Here is an 18,905-nt window from a genome sequence, read left to right as displayed (position 1 = left end):
ATCAGACACAATGATGTGGTTGAAGGGAATGGGATTTTGCACTGTAGTGACTCCAGTATTTTATCTTGTGCGTGAGCTTCTGATGGAGTGCGTCCTTGAGAATCAGCAGTGCAGCCAGGTTCACCTCACACAGAGTTAAGGACAGGTACGTTGTTCTCATTGCCCAAACATGTTGACTAGACAACTTTTACTCGTCAAAATCATGGGCCTTTGTGTTGGTTACCATATGGATAAACTGAGCTATAGAGACCGCAAGTGTGTTATATATCTTGGTAATGCTAAATGGACTTGTCTGAGCATGTATAGCGTTATTCTAGTCTTCTGGCTTTTACACCGCAGGTCACACTTACCCATTCACACCACATTCACACACTGATGTAAAGTTTCCCATTCATTCACATGCCATGTTTTGCCCAAGGACACATCGGCATGTGGCTGCAGGAGCAGGGGATCTAACCCCCGACCCTGGCTGTTGAGAGACGACTGGCTCTATCACTGATCCACAGCCACCCTTTGTAGCAACAAATGATGTAATAACTGGACAAAATGTAAAATATTTTCTCTATATTAGCATTTTTGTAATAGATTTTTTACATGTCCCTGCATTTTGTATTAAATTATTACATATTGTGGTGGGTATGCAGTGCACTCATCTGTAAGCATGTGTCTAACGCATATTACAACGCAGGGTTGTGCAGTAATAAACTAATACTATCTTTTTGATCTGAGGCAGTATCATTCATGCTTGATTTTTGATTTTTTTGATATTAATATATTTTATTAATCCCAGAGGGAAATTTGGGTTTACACTCTGTTATTTATGGGGACATGCTTCTCACAAACATCGGCCCGAATCACATGCATGCACAAACAGGACTTGTGGACTTGTGGGAAGTGCCCTAGCACCTCTCCAACTACCAGACCAACTTCCATAGCTACTGCTGCCCCCAATGAAGGCATAGAAAGTATGTTGTTATAATGTAAATAGATTTTTATGAATGAAGACATCTTTTTTGGTTGGTCATTACATTACATTTTACATTTTTTAATTTCAAGTGCAACATCCACATTTTTAATAACCCAATACCCATCAATCCATCCATGATCCTGTTCAGGGTCGCGCTATTTTGGCGCTAACCCCAGCTTTCATTGGGCGAGAGGCAGGGTTCACCCTGAACTGGATACCAGTCAATCACAGGGCTGACATATAGAGACAGACAACCAGCCACACTTTGTGGAATGTTTTTTTGTATTTTTTATTCTCGGGAATGTCCTGCATGTAGCCATTGGTTGCATATTAAAACATCAGTAGCATGTGTTTCATTGTGGTTCTGATTATACAATCAGTCTTCTTATAGAGTACTTTCATGAGAAAAAGCCAATGACTGAACATCAATAAAACCATTCAGGCATACTGCAGCACTGGATTTTGCTGTTCAGTTATTGGCCTCATCAGACTCCCTCTGCAGCACGTACCAGGCTGAAAGCAGCAGGGTGGAGGGCAGGGAGACGTGGACCCAGAACTGTACTGGTGTACCCTGCCAAACCCTCTTCCTGCTATGCTGTGCCATCACTCATGCACACACATCTGAGGCCAGACGAATCAAGGGAGGCAAGAAAAAAGCTTTTGTTTTGAGTAACATTGTGCCTGATTATGTATATTTATAAATAAATCATTGATTTATTGTTGTACAGTTGGTAGAGTCTCTTTTCTAAACCCAGAGATTCACATACACAACATTCAAACAATCAGGCTCAAGTTGTACATATACGTTCTACTTAGAAGAAATTATTCAAAGGCATATTGACCTTGAAGCTGAGAGTCTCAAGATGCACAACACATCCAGAGCCGAATAAAATACTATACATTGGTGTCCGTATCAAAGACGCTCCTGAGATAATATTTCTTTCTCAAGGAAGATCCTGTGAGGTGTACATGTGAGCCCGGCTTGACTGTGTACCTTTCCCTCTCTTCACAAATTTTCCTTCTTCCCTGTCCACCACCACATCTCTCTCCTCCCCTCTCCCTTTACCTCTCCATCACCTTTCCCTTGCTCACATCCAAACTCTTCCAGCATCAAAGGGCACCCATGGCTCCGGCTGGATGGCCACTAGCTTCTCATTTCCTCTCCTGTTCTCCAGCCATTCAGCGGTGGCGTGCTCCGTCAGGGCTGAGCAGACCCCAGGGAGTCCACCAGAAGCCTCGGCTAGGCGCTCACCGCCGCTTCCTGCTCATTTAAGAGAGCCCTCAGAATGGAGCGCCATTGTCCTGGCTGTTATCTGATGGCCCCACTCAACAGGCAGACAAAGCCAAGAGCCTGGGGCCCCCTCCCCACCACCTCAGCGGCTGCGTTGGGCTCTGATTTTTTTTTTTCTTATTGTTAGACATGTCAATAGTGTCAGAAAAGAGCTCTGCAAACACTGATAGATGCATAGAAACTCGAGACATTTTCTTTGTAATTAAAGGGAATCATTACCTATTAGACCACACAGATATGTTGATGTACAAAATGATGGCAGGCCCTATTCCTATTTTTTTTCTTTTCTTTTTTACTTCTTATGAGGAACAAACATTTTGTTGTAATCCTACCCGATATGTTCAGGCAAAAAATATCCAGAAACATATTCACTGCACATCAGTAATTACCAGGTCGAGGTTGTAGTTTAACACACATGTTAATGACAAAAACGCAGCTACTGGTCGTGTTGTTTTTGGCTCCAGAGGTTAATCATCACTGAACAAGCACCAGACTTCTTGTTCTTCTATCAACTCTGACAGATGTTTTGCATGAATAATATATACGAGCCAACACAGCCTGCAGTAGCAGAGTGAACCAATAGATCGGATCGATGTTTGATGGACACTTTCCTCCAATCTGCTAAATTTACTTAATAATCTTTCGATCACTAGGCACTGAATTTTTTATTATATTTAAAGATGATATTTGTAAAGGATACAAGCCTTCAGAGTCAACAGATTGTATTGTAATGTTCAGGGAGTAAACAAGACCATAAGAGAAGCGAATGCTTGATTATTTAACACAGCACCTGTATTACTAAAGATCAACTAAAACTGTGTTTTACTGTGATAACAAATCCGATTGCCTCAGGCCTAACAACATGTTGAATTCTGATGGCTTTCATTAAAAATAGGAGCGCTAATGTTTTGAGAGAGCTTTATTACCCAAGAGATTTTCCTATTAATACACAGAAAATAATGCTGAGCAACACAGTGCTCAAAAAAAGAGGTAGCCTGCTTTAATACACTCAAAGTCAGGTCCAGTTTATTTACAGTTTAATACACCACCTATCTATCCATTTCCTCTTGATATGACAAAGGACATAGAACTAAAAAACTAAAAAAATTCAGGAAGCGCAAAAGCAGCCAAATGGCATGACCTGTTACATCAGCTCTGTATTTTATCAACCAATGGTTATAAGAGTTCAGCTCCACGGGAGGGGAGGTTTCTATTTTTGTTTTCATTTAAGTTTTAATTTTCTATTATTACATAATTCGATTCAGTGCATGGTGTACTCATTACACACCATATCATTTTTTCCACTCCCATGCTTTCTTAACACAAAGCGAATACATTTGCCGAATTGAGAGGTGTAGTGATTTTTATTATCCTTGTGATTTTTATATTTAGGAGGATCAACCTTTACCTGATGTTCTTGTTTCAGCGTGGTGACATACAGATGCCTAATTCAGACTAAAAATAAATCAGTTTTCAAGTTGGTTTGTACAGCAGGCATATCAAAGGAAAACACATGTTTCAGAAAAGTGCTGGGCCAGCTTTCAAAACAGCTTCATCAGCACAGTTTCTTCAAGTTCTGGTCAATGCTGGATGGATGATCCACTTTCTTCAGAGTGATTGTCTCTTGTTTCTTTTATGGATGATGGTGGTGGTGGGTTGCATTTCTCCACTCATTTGGACTGTTTTCTCTGTTCCTGCCATCCACAGTACGCACACAGTGGGGGGCCGGAGTAGATTATTTTAGGGAGCAGTGTCCTCTTGTGGACATTTGAGGCAAAGCATATGCACCAAAGTTTTTTTTCCTCTTCGTGCTTTGACTCATTTAGCAAAGGTTTTGCCGTTTTCTTTTTTGTTCAAGCCTTTGCCCCACACACAAACACACACACACACATTCACACACACACTTAGAGAGGTAAGGGGTTTTCCTATAGAGACACCATTGTGTGTGCGGTATCAAAGGGAGACTTGTTAAAGGAGCTTTGGTGTGCTGTGATATCACCACATCAGTCAGGACTGCCCGTGCAGATGCCTGTGAGGGGGGAGGGGGGTAGCTGGGCTCACTTCTACCTGCTCTGATTTCAGAGACTTCAGACTTGACAGGAAGCACTGTAGAAGAGGGGATCCTGTATTGTCCTGTAACAGTTGATGTTTCTTTTGGCCCGTTTCTACGCCCCCTGAGCAGCCCTCTAAGGTGGGTGGGCCATGACCTGAGTGCTGCCTAATAATAAGTGATAGAACAGAAAGAATTTTGGTGTATCAACATTTGTAATAGAAGTGTTTTAATCCGAATTGGTTAATGTAATAGTAAAATTCAACACACATGAACTGCCTTTCTAAAGAACACATGAGCACTGCAGACATGTATTACGTAGCAGAGAGGGGACTGTTCATCACAGTGCCTCATCATCAGTGAATATTATCACGGCGACTGTCTGAAGCAGTTGTAAAGTTACTTCAAGCATTAATATAGACACACTATGATGGTCTATGAAAACAAAACAACAACTTTAATGACAATTCTGGCAGTTAAGTCAAGATACTCTTTTATCAAACCACTTATTTTTACTTTGAACATTTAAATATGTAATCCATCACATTTTATTTATTGTTGTTTTTTTGTCAGCAATTGTTGTAAGTTGTTTCTCTTTTTTCTGCATGTCTATCTGTTTGATTCAGACATTTATTGTGCTTTTTTTCTGCTTTTATATGATCTGTAGAGCACAGCTGGTTTTGATGAGTGTTTTATAATTAAATTGTTTTCTTATTACTATTATCGTTAAAATCTGGTTTAAAAAAGGGCAAAAATCATCATCCTCCTCTTAATTTAAATGCATATATAGTGTAAAGATATATGTTCATATTTTGTTTATACACAGGGTTTTTTATTTATATAAAAAACAATACTGTATTTTTTTGTTCAGTCTCAAAGAGGCTGAAACAGCAAGGACTCAAAGACTCAAAAAGTAAATTATTAGAATTAATTGAGAGGGACGACAAAAGTTCTTACTTTGGAGTATTTCAAAGAAGCATGTGAGCATATAATGGGTTTACCTGTGCAATAAACCAGATTGGAGACATTAAAGCCCAAATGATGTACATGAAAACACACCAGATGATAAAGAGGAAGCTCATAAAACAACGAAAGAACGCTCTTAACTTAAACTGATTCATCCATCTAAATCTCCCCTACTTCTTCCTCTCTTCTTTTTTGAACATCAAGCTATGGTAAAAAAGTTGAATAATTCCGCCTCTTTGATCTGCACACACAAGTGAGAGTTCATTTCCATTTTTGATTTTTTCCTTTTTTTTCTCTTCCTTTCTGTAAGAGTGCCAGCATCAAGATTTACCTTGGTGTGCAAATGTGCTGGAATAGGTTAAAAGGAAATCTCGCTGCTCTCTCAAAGCACAAGTGCAGATGTTGTGAAGTTAATTAAAAATTTAGCAATTCGTTTCTCCCGTCCCAATTTAGGAGGCATCAAATGGAAGAAAACAGACGGGGAAAAAATGACTTGTGAGAGAAGTCCATGCAGGCTGTCTTTTTACATGTATGGCACCGTCAAGACTTCTGTGATGTAAAATTCAGGATGATACACCTTTTGAAGGCTTATCATTAACTCATATATTCAATCCTGTAAATGTGTAATTCTATTTAACTACACTTTATGAAATGTGAAATAAAGATTATAAACTATCATGCCCACTTTTTTAATTCCCTTTTTTTCGGCTTCTCCAAATCTATAAGCTTTCCTTTTGATGTAAGTGTAACATCAGAGATTAGTCCATTCAAATATCATTCATTTTCCCTAAGATAGTTCTGCCTGCCTCACTTAGTAGACAACAGCAATAAACAGAATTTAAAGCCCCACACCCCCAGCCCACCCCAACCCCAATCCTCCAATCTTCCCTACAAGTAACCCGACTTTATCCATGTTTACTAAAATTGCATCAGTATGTAGACACAGGCCTCGCATCTTCTACCAACTCTTCGATCTCCTCCCAAATAATTGTGCCATCCACAGAAAGGATGTCAAGTCTCAAGGTGCTGCCCACCCCTCTCCACTCCCCCCTGCATGGAAGATGTTCCAGGAGGGAAGCAGAGGGGGGGAGGGGGGGGGGGGGGGGTGTGTTCTGTGCAGGTGTTGCAGCTGCATTCGTACTGTGCGCCTCTCTGTGCTGCCTCCCCCCGGTGGGACCCCTCCTCCACTGAGTGATATTACAAGCGGCAGCCGTGCGCCTCTGATCTACATGCGCCGGGCTCCCTCCTGGTCCTGGGTGAATAGCGCTTGACTTGTTCAATTTGTTTAGAAGGCGCGTTCGACGCTTTGAAGCCACACATTTTAGCATAAATCATAACCTGTCTCCTTGCTCACAACTGCTTTGAAATGCAACATCTGCTCTTGAATCCCCTGCTTTACAATTAGTTAGGCAACATCAATAGATTGACTCCCTGTAATTCTTCTTGATAATGAACTGCTATGTACACGTGCAGGGGCATTAGTGGAGGGCCATTTCATTTTTTTTTTTGTCAAGGTCGAGGTCCTGAGACAGATCTATCTCCATCTGTCTCTCTGTGAACTTCTTTAAGTTCTCCACATGTTCTGACAATCAGACACACATGCTAAGTTGGGTTACCCTCTACGGTAACCTACTTAGGAAGTGTCATGGTTGTGGGGCAAGTACCGGGGCCATGTTGTTTACTCTTTCATCACACTCTTCAGGTTGCCTGATTGTTGGTTTGTTTTGCAAAGCACAGCCTTCTGTCGAGCTGTGGGAAAAGTGCGGAATCAAAGTCCCGGAGAGCAGCCTAACGTTGACACTGATAAGCTGGGTCTGTCACTATCCGTTTGTCTGAATGACGTTGATGCTCAGGTTGGATCTCTGGAGGGAGACGTACACTCAGAGCCCAGGCGCATATGCTCCTGCTGAAAATGGAAAACTCTACCCCATCCAAGTTGGCTTTAAAAGTTTTTAATCCACTTCTTCCGAATAAAGGGAAATTAGTACAATTTTTGTATGACTTTTTCAGTGTACTGTACCAAAGTTCAAACCCTCAAAATCGGATCCATCAGTGAGAAACCTCTCATCAGGTGCATTAAGAATTCTTTTTGCAGGTTCAAGGGGAAAATAACAATCCCAAAGATTTTTATTTTCAAAGGCAAGCATTTGATCAGTAGTCATCAATTAAACTTACTGAGGTGCAAATTACACCACAAGGATTAGATGAAAGAGCCTCTGTGTCATTTCCCCCCCCCTCCTCCCCTCCTCCTCAAAGCTTGGCTCGGTTCGAGGTACACACAAACAGCGGGCTGATCCCTGGCATGGCGGTGACAGGGTGACACTTCCCCTCAAATTACGCGGGCTGAGCTGACTGAGGGGCTTAACAGAGAGTGGCATCGCAGGCGTACATTTACAAATAAATCTACTGCTCTGGCTGTGCGGCACTCCTCTGCATATGTAGCCCTCGTATCGCCGCTCCTACTTTGCATTTCTGATTTCAGCTGGAGCCCTGCCATAAAATGCAGTCACCACACAGACATGGGTCCCTCTTCCCAGATGGTTTGTTCAAGCTACCTGGGTAATAATCATGAAATTGCATTTTAGCTTTTCCTTAATGCTACTTCAGGCTTTCTGCTCACGTCACAATAATATTCTAGCTTCAATTTCCTTTTAAAGATTAAACAAGCTAAAGATGGCCATGCTACAAAAATGAGTGAGAATCTGGTCTGTTAATCCCTCTTTCCTTCTGGATTCAGTCCCATCTGAGAACATTAGTTCAGATCAGAAGCAAATATCCCAGTGACAGGAGCTCACAACTCCCACAGCCACTGAAGACATCTATAAGATCAATAGGCACAGGTCCCTGCATGCTACAATACCCACATTACATCATTGCCTGTAAATGATATTGTCAAGTGTAGCAGCTAATTATTTACCTTTGTTCGTCTCTGTCACACTGTGTTCGGAGACACTTTATGATTGATAATCCCATTGTTTCCCCTTTTTCCTTTTGTCTCTGTGTTGGGCTTTTTTATTATTCATTCTATGTGGCGTTGTACAGACAGGCAATTGTGGGGAATTCATCTTTTTAGGGAATTTACAAAGCAAACCCTATGAATAAACAATCAAAAATTTTCCCGGTAAATTAGTCGTCATTAATTTTAAATGTTGATCGGGGATATGGATTAACATAAACGTATTGTGCTCAGAAAGGATGCGACACTGGATACTTTAACACCATCATCAAATATACAAAGGATGTCTCAGTTGACAGACAAACTGTCATTGCCTCTTAGTAAACAGCAATTACAATCTACTTTATGGGCTAAGTATGAGACAAAGGTAGTTTTGTCTGTAGTTCTCAAGATACATTTAGAGACATACAATATAGTAGTAAAGTTACATAAAGATGTGTTAGAACACATGGCTGTAATGCATAAGTTTATCAAAGGCTATTCAAGTCAACATCAAGAAGGTTGGTTTTGGGCATCAAAGGCATTGGTCAACATTTGGTGGAATACACTGGTTAACTTTCTTGATGAAATAAGATTTGGAACAACTCTGAAGTCTGTGCTTAATGTGAAGTATAGCTGCTGGTTAGAAACAGGGTAACAGCTAGCATGATTTTGACTTAAGTTGGCAAAATGTTCTTCGAAACATGAGTACAAAAATGACTCCGCCCTATCAAAACAAAAACATAAATAATAATGAGTCCCAAAATGTTCTGTTTAGTTCTGTTTTTTTTTTTTTACATTAGGGTTAAGCCAGGTATGACTTCAGGCTGATTCAGGCCTGAATTTTTGAGTTGCATGGCGGATTTTGGAGTATGGCTAAATTCAAGCCTGATCGCACGATGTTTGCTGTGCTCATCAGATCCGTTCATCCTGACTGGTCAAATTCATTTCTGACATTTTTGGCGAAGACCTGCATACATTCCTCACCCTTTTTAGGCTGGGTGTTTTTTTTTTTTTCACAAAAGTGATTCTCTGTTTCCAGAATATCTAAGGAAGTCGGCTGCTTCCTCCAGCCTTATAAGACAAGCTTTGAAGGTATCAAACTTCTCATTTCACTACCAGCAAGAAAGTTATTAATGGTGTTCTATAGAAACACAGGTTATCCAAACACATGAACAGACACTCAATAGCAATCTAGCGTTGCTGCTCTTGTGTGACTAGCTTGTTAGTTTAAAATGCAATGAGTGCACAGGCAGTGTGTGCAAGGAAGCAAGCTGGTACCTTATCAAGCATGTAATCCATCCAATCACTTTACCCAGTCCAAAAGAAGAAAGGACAGTCACAGACAATGGAATTTTTTCATTGTTGTCGTTTAGTAAAGAGAATTTGAACAAACTTAAGAAATTGCTCTTTCTAAATTCCATTCCAAAACCATAGCTTTAACTAAATGTAAAATATTTAACTTACTGTAATTACAGTGATGTATGATTGAGAATTAATTAGTAACATTGACACTATTATACCCTTCATTGACAACATGTATTTACGTTCCAACTTGCCAGAAGTCTCTTTTTCTCATCAATCACTGCATTTTATAGGCAGAGACCTTCAAAGCATGTCATATTCTGCGGAGATGATGAAATGATTATAAAGCACCGTGAAAGTGACATTTGGCAGATGGACTGTCTTCATCTTTATCACAGCAGAGTTCCTGTACTACTTTCCTTTGATAAAACATGAAACATATCTTTTCCTCAGATTTCAGTCTTGTGACAACGTTCTTAGCTCCAGTAGCCTACTGAAAGTAAGGAAGTTATTGGGAAGCTCTAACACTTCAAACTAAAAGTTAATGCAGTTTTATGGTTTGTTTATTCTCTTTTTAAAATAACCAATCAATTAATTATTTGTATAGTTCTAGAATCATGAAGGTTATCTCATGACAACAGGCAGAAACCTTGAGCAGAACTAGACTCATTTGTGAACAGCCATTTGTATGAGCCAAACAAGTGGACTAGAGAGAGAGAGAGACAAAAGTTTTTTTCAATGTCAACACCATAACAAAGCTCTGCTGTCATTACACCTTTGTACTTATGTTGAATCCTCAACGGCGTAGTATTTGTTTCCCATAGTGCGTTCACACTTGCACAAAACTCCTGAAAAACTCCTTAAGTTTTTGGGCTGAGCAGTATGTGTGAACGCAAACAACAGAAGTTTTCACTCTGACTTTATCCAGAGTTTCTCCTAACCAACTAGTATTTGTTCCGCATTTAGTCATAGGGCTGTCACACTTGCAGAAAACTCCTGAAAAAACTCAGGATATTTCCCAGAGGAGATGTATGTGTGAACGCAAACAGTCAAATTTTTCACTCAGACTTCATCCGGAGTTTCTCCTGCCAGACCCCTAGTATTTTTCCCGCAGCAAGTCCGAGTGAGCTGACGTGAGAATGCAGCAGGATATTCTACGGAGAATTCAGCTTGAGCCAATGGGAGGGGGGAGTGGCGTTTATATCTTATGTCTGGAGTCAGTGCATTGACTGTCTGCCCACAACCGCTTCAATCTCCGCAAAGGTAATTAAATGGCTGCATTATGTTTTCTGTTCATCTGCAAGTTGTTCTCCACTCTGTTGTTGACATTGTGATTCAGCCGAACAACACATAGCATTGATATAAAGGGAAATGTTTTCATTATAGCATTGTTTAGCGGACTCTGTTGCTCCATACGCTACTTCCTTGTCTTTTTTTACGTCACGTCTTACCTTTGTCCCATTACACCTCTGTTACATTTACATTGACAGCAGGGTGAAATAGGGCCGTAAAAATTCCCTTCTTGAAATGGCAATATAAAAGGGGCTAAAGAGATAAGGAAACATACAGAAAGACAGCAAAAATAACAACATATTAACAGACTTTAAAAGTGAAAATGGCATCTTGTTTATTTTTATATGCATCACATTGCCACAAAGGTGAAGGAGGCAGTGATTTCTTCAGTCCATTTCTTTTATATGTACTTCCCAAAAACCTCCATCATCCCCATCTCTCTCTCTCTCTCTCTCTCTTCTTCCGTCTTTCGTCTCTGGGAGTATGGGTGCATGTCAAGTGATTGTTGAATTGAAATATTGATGTGGAGTATCAAAGCATGGCGTAGCACTCCTGTGTTTCCAGAACTAACCACGAAGCGCTTTGATCAGATACTCCTGTGATCTGACTTCTGAAGTTGTTAAGAGTGCTGGAAAACAAAATGCAAACAAACTTCAAGTGCTCTTGGTATTGATAAAAGTTTTCTTTGACAAGTGGAGATGCATGCTGTCTGCCTGCGTCTGCCCAGGAGTGGAGATTTTGGGGTTTTCTAACATGCTAATGGACAAGAGAAGAGGGAATTATTAGAGTTTACTGTTTCTCACACAGAGCGATGCAGGCTGTAGAACGGAAGTGGAAATCATCATCGTGCCTGCCATAAATGTATTGTAGATATGCAAAAATACTGCGATGCTGTGATTTATGTTTCAGTAAGATTCTAATGAGACCTAAACAAATTACTATTTTATGTAATTTGCAATAAAAAAATAAACCAAATTGTATCCCAAATAGAACAACAGTTTGTTCATAAGAACAAAACATTTATCAATTCCTCATTTAAATTTGAGGACATTTTGTAAACTGGTGCACTTTTCCAATTATAAAATACGTATTAAATTACCAAATACTTTACTTAAATTTCCTGTGTAATTTAGGTATTGAAACATATGTTCTCATCAGTTATTAAATTTAGTTATTGATATAAGCAGTAGACATAATTTTGAGGTAAGTTAAGTGTAGCTAAATAATTTTTCTAAATATTTTTTATTCTTTTATTTCTAGTTTTAATATGTTAGAAGTATACAGTAACTGTATACAACTTTTTTTTAAAATGAAACCACATAAAAACATTTAAACAAAAATGTAAGTAAGATAAATGAAAATACCAAAATGTACACATGAAATGATGTTAACATTTCTGAATGTGCTGACAGCAAATACGTTGGGGAAAGAGGGGGTGTTCAGTCTCCACAATGTTTGCTCATGAAGGGTAAGTCAACGAACAGCTTTACATGATCAGGCACTTAAATGAAAAGTTTCAACACTGCTATGATTGTTGTGATTAGCAAAAGTTCTGGTGCACTTCAAACTTCATCACTATGTCTTATTGTAAACAACAGTGTGTTTCTCTTTGCCAAACAACTGCACACATTTCTAACTCCATAGGAAACAGGAAGGACACGCACTGAACGAGCTCTCAGATTGTTGCACTGTAAAGTCCAGCTGTTGGTGTTTCTCCTCGTGATAAAGAAGCTGAGTGTCATGGTAATTAGACCCCAGCTTGTCCTGTCTTATGTTGCTGAATGCTTACAGACTGAATCACTACATTTAGCAGCAGGCTTTTACATGCTGTCTGTCTCGTCCATTAGGCCACATTTGTCACATGAGGGGCCGTTGAGAGAGCGGCACAGTGCTGTAAAATTGGCTTTTTGACATGGCCACCAGTACAAAGGCTGCTCTCCTCTATGGCTGCCCCTTCTTTTTGAGTGCAGATGGTCAAGACAGCTGGGACAATTTAGTGATGTGGGGCTTTTAAACTGCCCCCCAGGCATGATAAAAACAGCTTGAAAAGCCACTTGCATAGTCAATGCTAGGAGCTTAAAAGTAAGATAATGTTTGCAATCAGTACACCATGTGTCATAGATTTTAGGAGTATGAAACTATCACAAAAGGCCACATTTTTTTACGTATTTTTTGCCTTTTCTGTTTGGAAATAGGTACATTAAGATATCTGTATTGCCTTGATGGGTTTCCGTCTATGTCAGTTTTGAAGTTGGATTCTTAGCAGCCACCCAGTCAGAGCAGCTTGCAGCGTATGACGGAGCGGGACCTGATTACAGCAATCTCACCAGCTGTTTAATGAACACAGGGACCTCTTTCTCTGGAAATGAGTTTTCCCTTGAAAACAGTGCAAGCCAAATCCAGGTCTATTTAAATGAGGTAACATGGGGAAGGTAAGCACCACCACATGAGCATTGTTTTCACAGTTCAAAGTGAGGAGAGAGTACTTTGCACTTCAAAGCCACTCATCTGGGAGGCAGTACAGTGGGGGAGGGGTGGCGTGGTGATGGTGATGGTGGTGGTGGGGGGGAGAGAGAAGGGACAGGAAATAAGAATCAGGGTAATTAACAACTTCTGCTCTGTAATAAACCACAGACATATACCTCTGCCTCTCAGACACACTCCTGTTTTCATGTCCTCTGCGCTTGTTTTGTTTTTTTCCTCTACTACAATTTGCTTTCATCCTTAATGTTAATTTTAATTTGGGATTAGACTCTTTTCCTCAATGCTTCTCGAGTTACATCATAATTATTAATACTTGCATGGCTGATTTGTATCACATTTATCACATTTCATCTGCAGTATTATCCTGCAGATGTTTATCCTTTCTGGAAAAAATCAAAATGTGTTTCGCAAGCCTAATACGTTTTTTGTTTTTTTGTTTTTTTTTAAACAAAGATAAATAACATTAATACTGGCATCACTGCATTTGTTTAATTGGATAAACAGCAGATTTTGCAATCAATATTATTATCATTACATTTTTCTTGAACGCAGATTCACAGTTTTCCCACGTATTAGAAATAAAATAACCAGGGTGATTTATTTGAGTTCATCCTTATTGTGAATCTGGAGAAATCTTCTGTATAAAAAGAGGTGTCTTTCTGTCAAGGACATAGTATAAGCGGCAATCTGTCTTCTCTACTGTCTCATCAACGACTTCAAAAAGGCCTTAACCAAATGGTACAGTTTGGTAATTATCTTTACTGCCATAATTGTAGTGTTAAAAGCTGATCAATGCACAACACCTGGAGTACAGCAAACATTTCATTTCTGATCAAATTATTTTGTAAAATAAACCTGCTAAAACTTAAATTCTACTTTAAGATTTCTCCTCTGGTTGTGTTTATTTAAGGATCACAGCCTGTAAAACAAAAAAGCTGTGCTTAAGTGAGGAACTGTCTATTTACATGAGAAACAGGTTCCCAGCCTGGATTTAAACTCTTAACATTGTAATGGTGAACAGACTTACAGAATGAGATTAAGCCTCAATCTGCATTTAATGGAGCAGATCTGAAGCGGCCTCTACTTGAACTCTGTAATGTGAGAATGTCACACAGGGCGGCCTATTTGACGTGTCACCCACTGGTGAGAACTCAGAGGCTTTGATTGAGTTTTATCAATTAGCTTTGTGAGGGAAAACACTGCATGGGACTGTCTTCATGGTGTGTGTGAGCCTCCTGCCTGCAAAGTCACCTTGTGAAGAAAAAAGTTTGTTAAGTGTGATCTGCAAAAAGCTAATCATCAAACAGTGGATGAAGGTATACCTCACATTTTCTGTCAATAGATGCATTCAGCTCTGAACAAATATATAAAATGATCCTCATCATTTACTCATTGATGATTTTCATTGAATCCTTAATGTTCATTTTCATTTGGGATTAGACTCTTTTCCTCAATGCTGCTCGAGTTACATCATAATTATAAATACTTGCATGGCTGATTTGTACCACACTTATCACATTTTAATGAATCCTTAATGTTCATTTTAAATTGGGATTTTCTGTCAATTGATGCATTCAGTTCTGCACAAATATTTAAAATTATCCTCACCATTTACTTTTTGAGGATTTTTAAGAGTGCAAAATGTACATTATTAATGCAGGATACCACACTTTAACTCCACTTTGTTAAATGCAAAATTAAAGGGAAAAAAAGTGCAGTGTAAATGAAACCAGAAATTCCACAAACATTTCTCGACTGATGTTTATTAGCATGCTTCATCCCTATCAATTAAAATCAACACAAAAATAATCAAACCTTAACTAAATTCCCTCACCCTCTCTGACTCTCTGTGTTTTAAAATAATTCCCTAATAGATGTTGACTTAAGGTCGTAGGTTGTTTCCACTTTCTCATTTTGTAATGCTCCAACTGTTGTTGCCAGAAATAAAACCCAACGTATTCACTATCTTTACTTGAATTCCCACAGTGGAGTTGAAGAAGTATGCAAATACTCCCAGAGTGAGAACTATTTTGATATAGCAGGCTGTATAAATCTTAGATCTTTTTATGCAGACTAAGCATTTTGTTATTTTGCTAAGTATGCTCCTTAATGTTGACATATTAAGTTGCTGAAACACAGCAACACTGACTTTCTTTTTCTTTCTTTTTTTGTAGTTTTGTGTGATATTTTGAAATTAATCTGGTGAGACTCTAACTCAACATGTCTGGAAGATTTACATTAAACATGATTCTCTGAGAAAGAGACATGAAAAGAGACTTCTTATCTTTCTTCCTTTTTTTTTTTTATAAAGACAATTGGAGGCGGAGTCAACTCTTAGGGTCAGCATTTCGTTGAAATTCAGTGAAATTATGAGTGGCCCACCCCCTCACCTAACACCCCCTCCCCTACCTCCCTCCTCCTCCTCCCCTCTCATCTCCTCTCTATTGACTGGCTCTCGTGCATCAACTGGAGACCCCGTTGAGAGGATCTTTTCTCTCTATAAAGAGACGATGCAGCTCGGGCGCCTCTGAGATGAGCTCGAGGATTTACTGCGCGCTTCAGACACTCTGCTGCTTCCACACTTTTTTTAACTGGACTGCCAGAGCACATTTGAAACACTGACCCAGTGGAGTGGGTGACTTTTGAATGATGCTGGATTTCCAAGTTTAGCCTGCCAAAGTGTCTGAGTCATCCAAGACGTGAATGTGAGCAGCATTTTCCTGCCTCTGAGCTCGACTTCAGACTTTGTGAATCGTCGCTTTCCGGCGCAGTTTGTGTTGCAGGTGCGCTAAAAGGAGCCCGAGGACAGATGGCTGCGCTGGCGATTCAAAGGACTGACAACTTTTTGCACACCTTTTTACAGGTTGGATATTTAATTTTCTTCTTGACTGCTGGTTTTTGAACTACTTTTGTAATTCTTCTAGCTTCAATGGAGTAAATAGGCTTTGTTGAACGTGCATCAGCCCTCTGAAAATAATGTAACTTTTTATAGTGTTAATAGCCTACATTTTCAAACATTAATATGACAGAAAAATAAACTACAGTAGCCTTCTGAAAATACAAATAAATACAATTCAGTTAAGCAATTTGCTGCCTATAATGCATTTATATAATTGTGTTGTGATGTAACTTTAAAAGGCATCACAGATCAAAATTTAGCCTTAAGTTAATTCTGGAACAATGCATCAAATGGTAATAATGTTGTGAAAAACAAACTTTTAAAGAAAATGTTATCTCTGTTTATGAAAACTGAAAAGTTGTATTTGTCACTAAAGTGGCCCATGTATTCATGTGTGTGTTTCACAGGACCGGACACCCAGCTCCTCTCCAGAGGGAGCACCTAACGCCCTCTCCTTCCTTGCCACCACCTGTAGCCAGGCCTGGCAGGTTGGAGGCACGATGGGCTCAGAAGGCTCACAGTTTCCGTACGAGGGCACCGTCAGCTCCACGTCAGGAATGTTCCAGCTGTGGAGCAACGAAATGACACCCAGCACGGCCCTCAGCACCCATCAGATGACCTTCACCGTGCCCAAAGTGCAGTTTCCTGGTCACATGCAATCTGGTCTGGGTCACCACCACCATCATCACCCTCACCATCACCACCACCACCACCACGAGCTGCCTCTCACCCCACCGGCCGAGCCTCCCTCTTCGTACTCCTTTGAACTCTCTCCTGTCAAAGTGTTGTCTTCGCAGCCACAGACAAACAGCGGCTATTACCCTCAGCACAACAGTGTGGGACAAAACTTTCCAAGCTTCTTGCAGAACTCCTCCACCAGACATCACCTGTCTGGAGGCCCTGTGGAGGAATCCCAGCAGTGGTGGAGCCTGCCCCAAACTAACGCCACCCCGTCCAACCACCCCTTCTCCCTAGGCAGACAGTTAGTTCTGGGGCACCAACCCCAGATAGCAGCTCTTCTCCAGGGCACCTCCAAGGGCCTGCTGAGCTCCACTCGCCGCTGCCGCCGCTGCAAGTGCCCCAACTGCCAGACCAACGGTGGTGGGTTAGAATTCGGAAAGAAGAGACTGCACATCTGCCACATCCCTGAATGTGGCAAAGTGTACAAGAAGACATCGCACCTCAAGGCGCATCTGCGGTGGCATGCCGGGGAGAGACCCTTCATCTGTAACTGGCTGTTCTGTGGTAAGAGTTTTACCCGCTCAGACGAGCTGCAGCGGCACCTCCGCACCCACACCGGGGAGAAGCGCTTTGGGTGCCAGCAGTGCGGGAAGAGGTTCATGAGGAGCGACCACCTATCCAAACATGTCAAGACCCACCAGAGCAGGAAGAGTCGGTCGGGGCCACCATCGCAGAGCACGGATCCTCGGCTCGCCAATATCAAGAGAGAGTAATCTTTCTGCACTCCTCCATTCATAAATATCTCCAACAACAAACAGACTGTGTGACTTACACTGACTGCCATAGTTTTGCACTAGAGGGAACGCTTCTAGCTCCCTTAACATGATCTGTTGTCATAAGATCTACTTTTGACTTCAAGTAGAACAACAAAATGATATTTAGAGGCAATTTTTAATTCAAGTTATCATGTTCTTTTTGAAGTGAGGCACCTTGAAAGGAAACCTGAAGACTTATTTATAAGATATTGTGGGTTTTTCTGAATTCATTGTACTATCCAACATGCTGAACAAACAGACTTCAGCTATAATGGCTTTGTCTTGACTAATTAAGACTTGTTTTAAACTCATTTTGTAAATAATTAATCCGTGTGAAGTACGTAGCGGACATGAACAAAATGCACAAGGTTTACCAGAATATGTTGTTAATACTATCATTATGTTAAAAAAAATGTATGCCTTTCTACAGCTGAAGGTTGCTGTATAAAAATGATAATTTCTTCAAAAAGTAATTTGATTTGATTTCAAAACGAGGGTCTCTACTTCAAGGTAGAGATGTTTTTTTTGAAATATGAGTCTTTGATCTGCAGATTTCTGCAGCAGAGTGAAGTACTATTAAAGCTCCAGATTATAAAACATTTTAAAGTTCTTGTAAATTATGTATAAATATCTTGAACAGTTTTAACGGGGTTATGGCCGCATGTCAATTTTAATAAACATTGTCCTTGCTGAAACAATTTGACTGTTTCTTCTAATCTCATTTTCTTACACCTTGACACTCGACTGTGAAGTAAATATGTATGAGAGTCAATAGTTTAAACAGTGTTAGCTCATTGAAGAGGTGTGCGAATCTCTGCCGCCCCTCGGGCTCCTCAAAGATCTAACATTTTATTTAAATGATAATCTGACTGCATTCAGAATACAAATGCTTGTCATTGTGCTGCTGGTGTGAAGGAAGAAGCCACTAAAGAAGCCCTAACATGGTGGGCTGTTCAAAGATTTTCACACCTCAAAGTAAATACTCGATCCATTGATGGGGCTGTTTGTCTCGCCTGCTGCAATCAAGTTCACAGTCATGTGGCTTTAATGAGTGTTTTCTTTCTCTCAATGGAGAAGATTGAGTCAACAGATGCAAAAGAGGGCACTGAAGAGGAATTCCCTGTGAATGGGACCCCTGTTGTCGAGACCCCCTCAGTGGTGACAGGAACTCCCTTTGATTTTGCACCCTTGTGAAAGTTAATACCCCCTCCTCCTCCCC

The 18,905-nt window shown here is 40.2% G+C and overlaps 1 protein-coding gene across 1 annotated transcript; it reads left to right on the top strand.

Moving 5' to 3' along the window:
• The first annotated feature begins 15,760 nt into the window (after window positions 1–15,760).
• On the top strand, window positions 15,761–18,384 carry sp5l (Sp5 transcription factor-like). Its single transcript, XM_020635118.3, has 2 exons — window positions 15,761–16,154; window positions 16,598–18,384. The coding sequence occupies exons 1-2, from the start codon at window positions 16,101–16,103 to the stop codon at window positions 17,642–17,644; spliced, it is 1,101 nt and encodes a 366-aa protein (XP_020490774.1). The 5' UTR covers window positions 15,761–16,100; the 3' UTR covers window positions 17,645–18,384.
• The last annotated feature ends 521 nt before the right edge of the window (window positions 18,385–18,905 follow it).

The sequence above is a fragment of the Labrus bergylta genome, chromosome 12, assembly GCF_963930695.1.
Source record: "Labrus bergylta chromosome 12, fLabBer1.1, whole genome shotgun sequence".
Taxonomy (NCBI): domain Eukaryota; kingdom Metazoa; phylum Chordata; class Actinopteri; order Labriformes; family Labridae; genus Labrus; species Labrus bergylta.
Note: the sequence above shows the minus strand (reverse complement) of the source record. Positions and strands in the feature narration are given on the sequence as shown.

Coding starts and splice junctions, on each gene's coding strand:
- sp5l (XM_020635118.3), top strand. CDS start 16,101: ATGGCTGCGCTGGCGATTCAAAGGACTGACAACTTTTTGCACACCTTT. Junction 16,155..16,597: donor TTTTGCACACCTTTTTACAG/GTTGGATATTTA, acceptor TGTGTTTCACAG/GACCGGACACCCAGCTCCTC.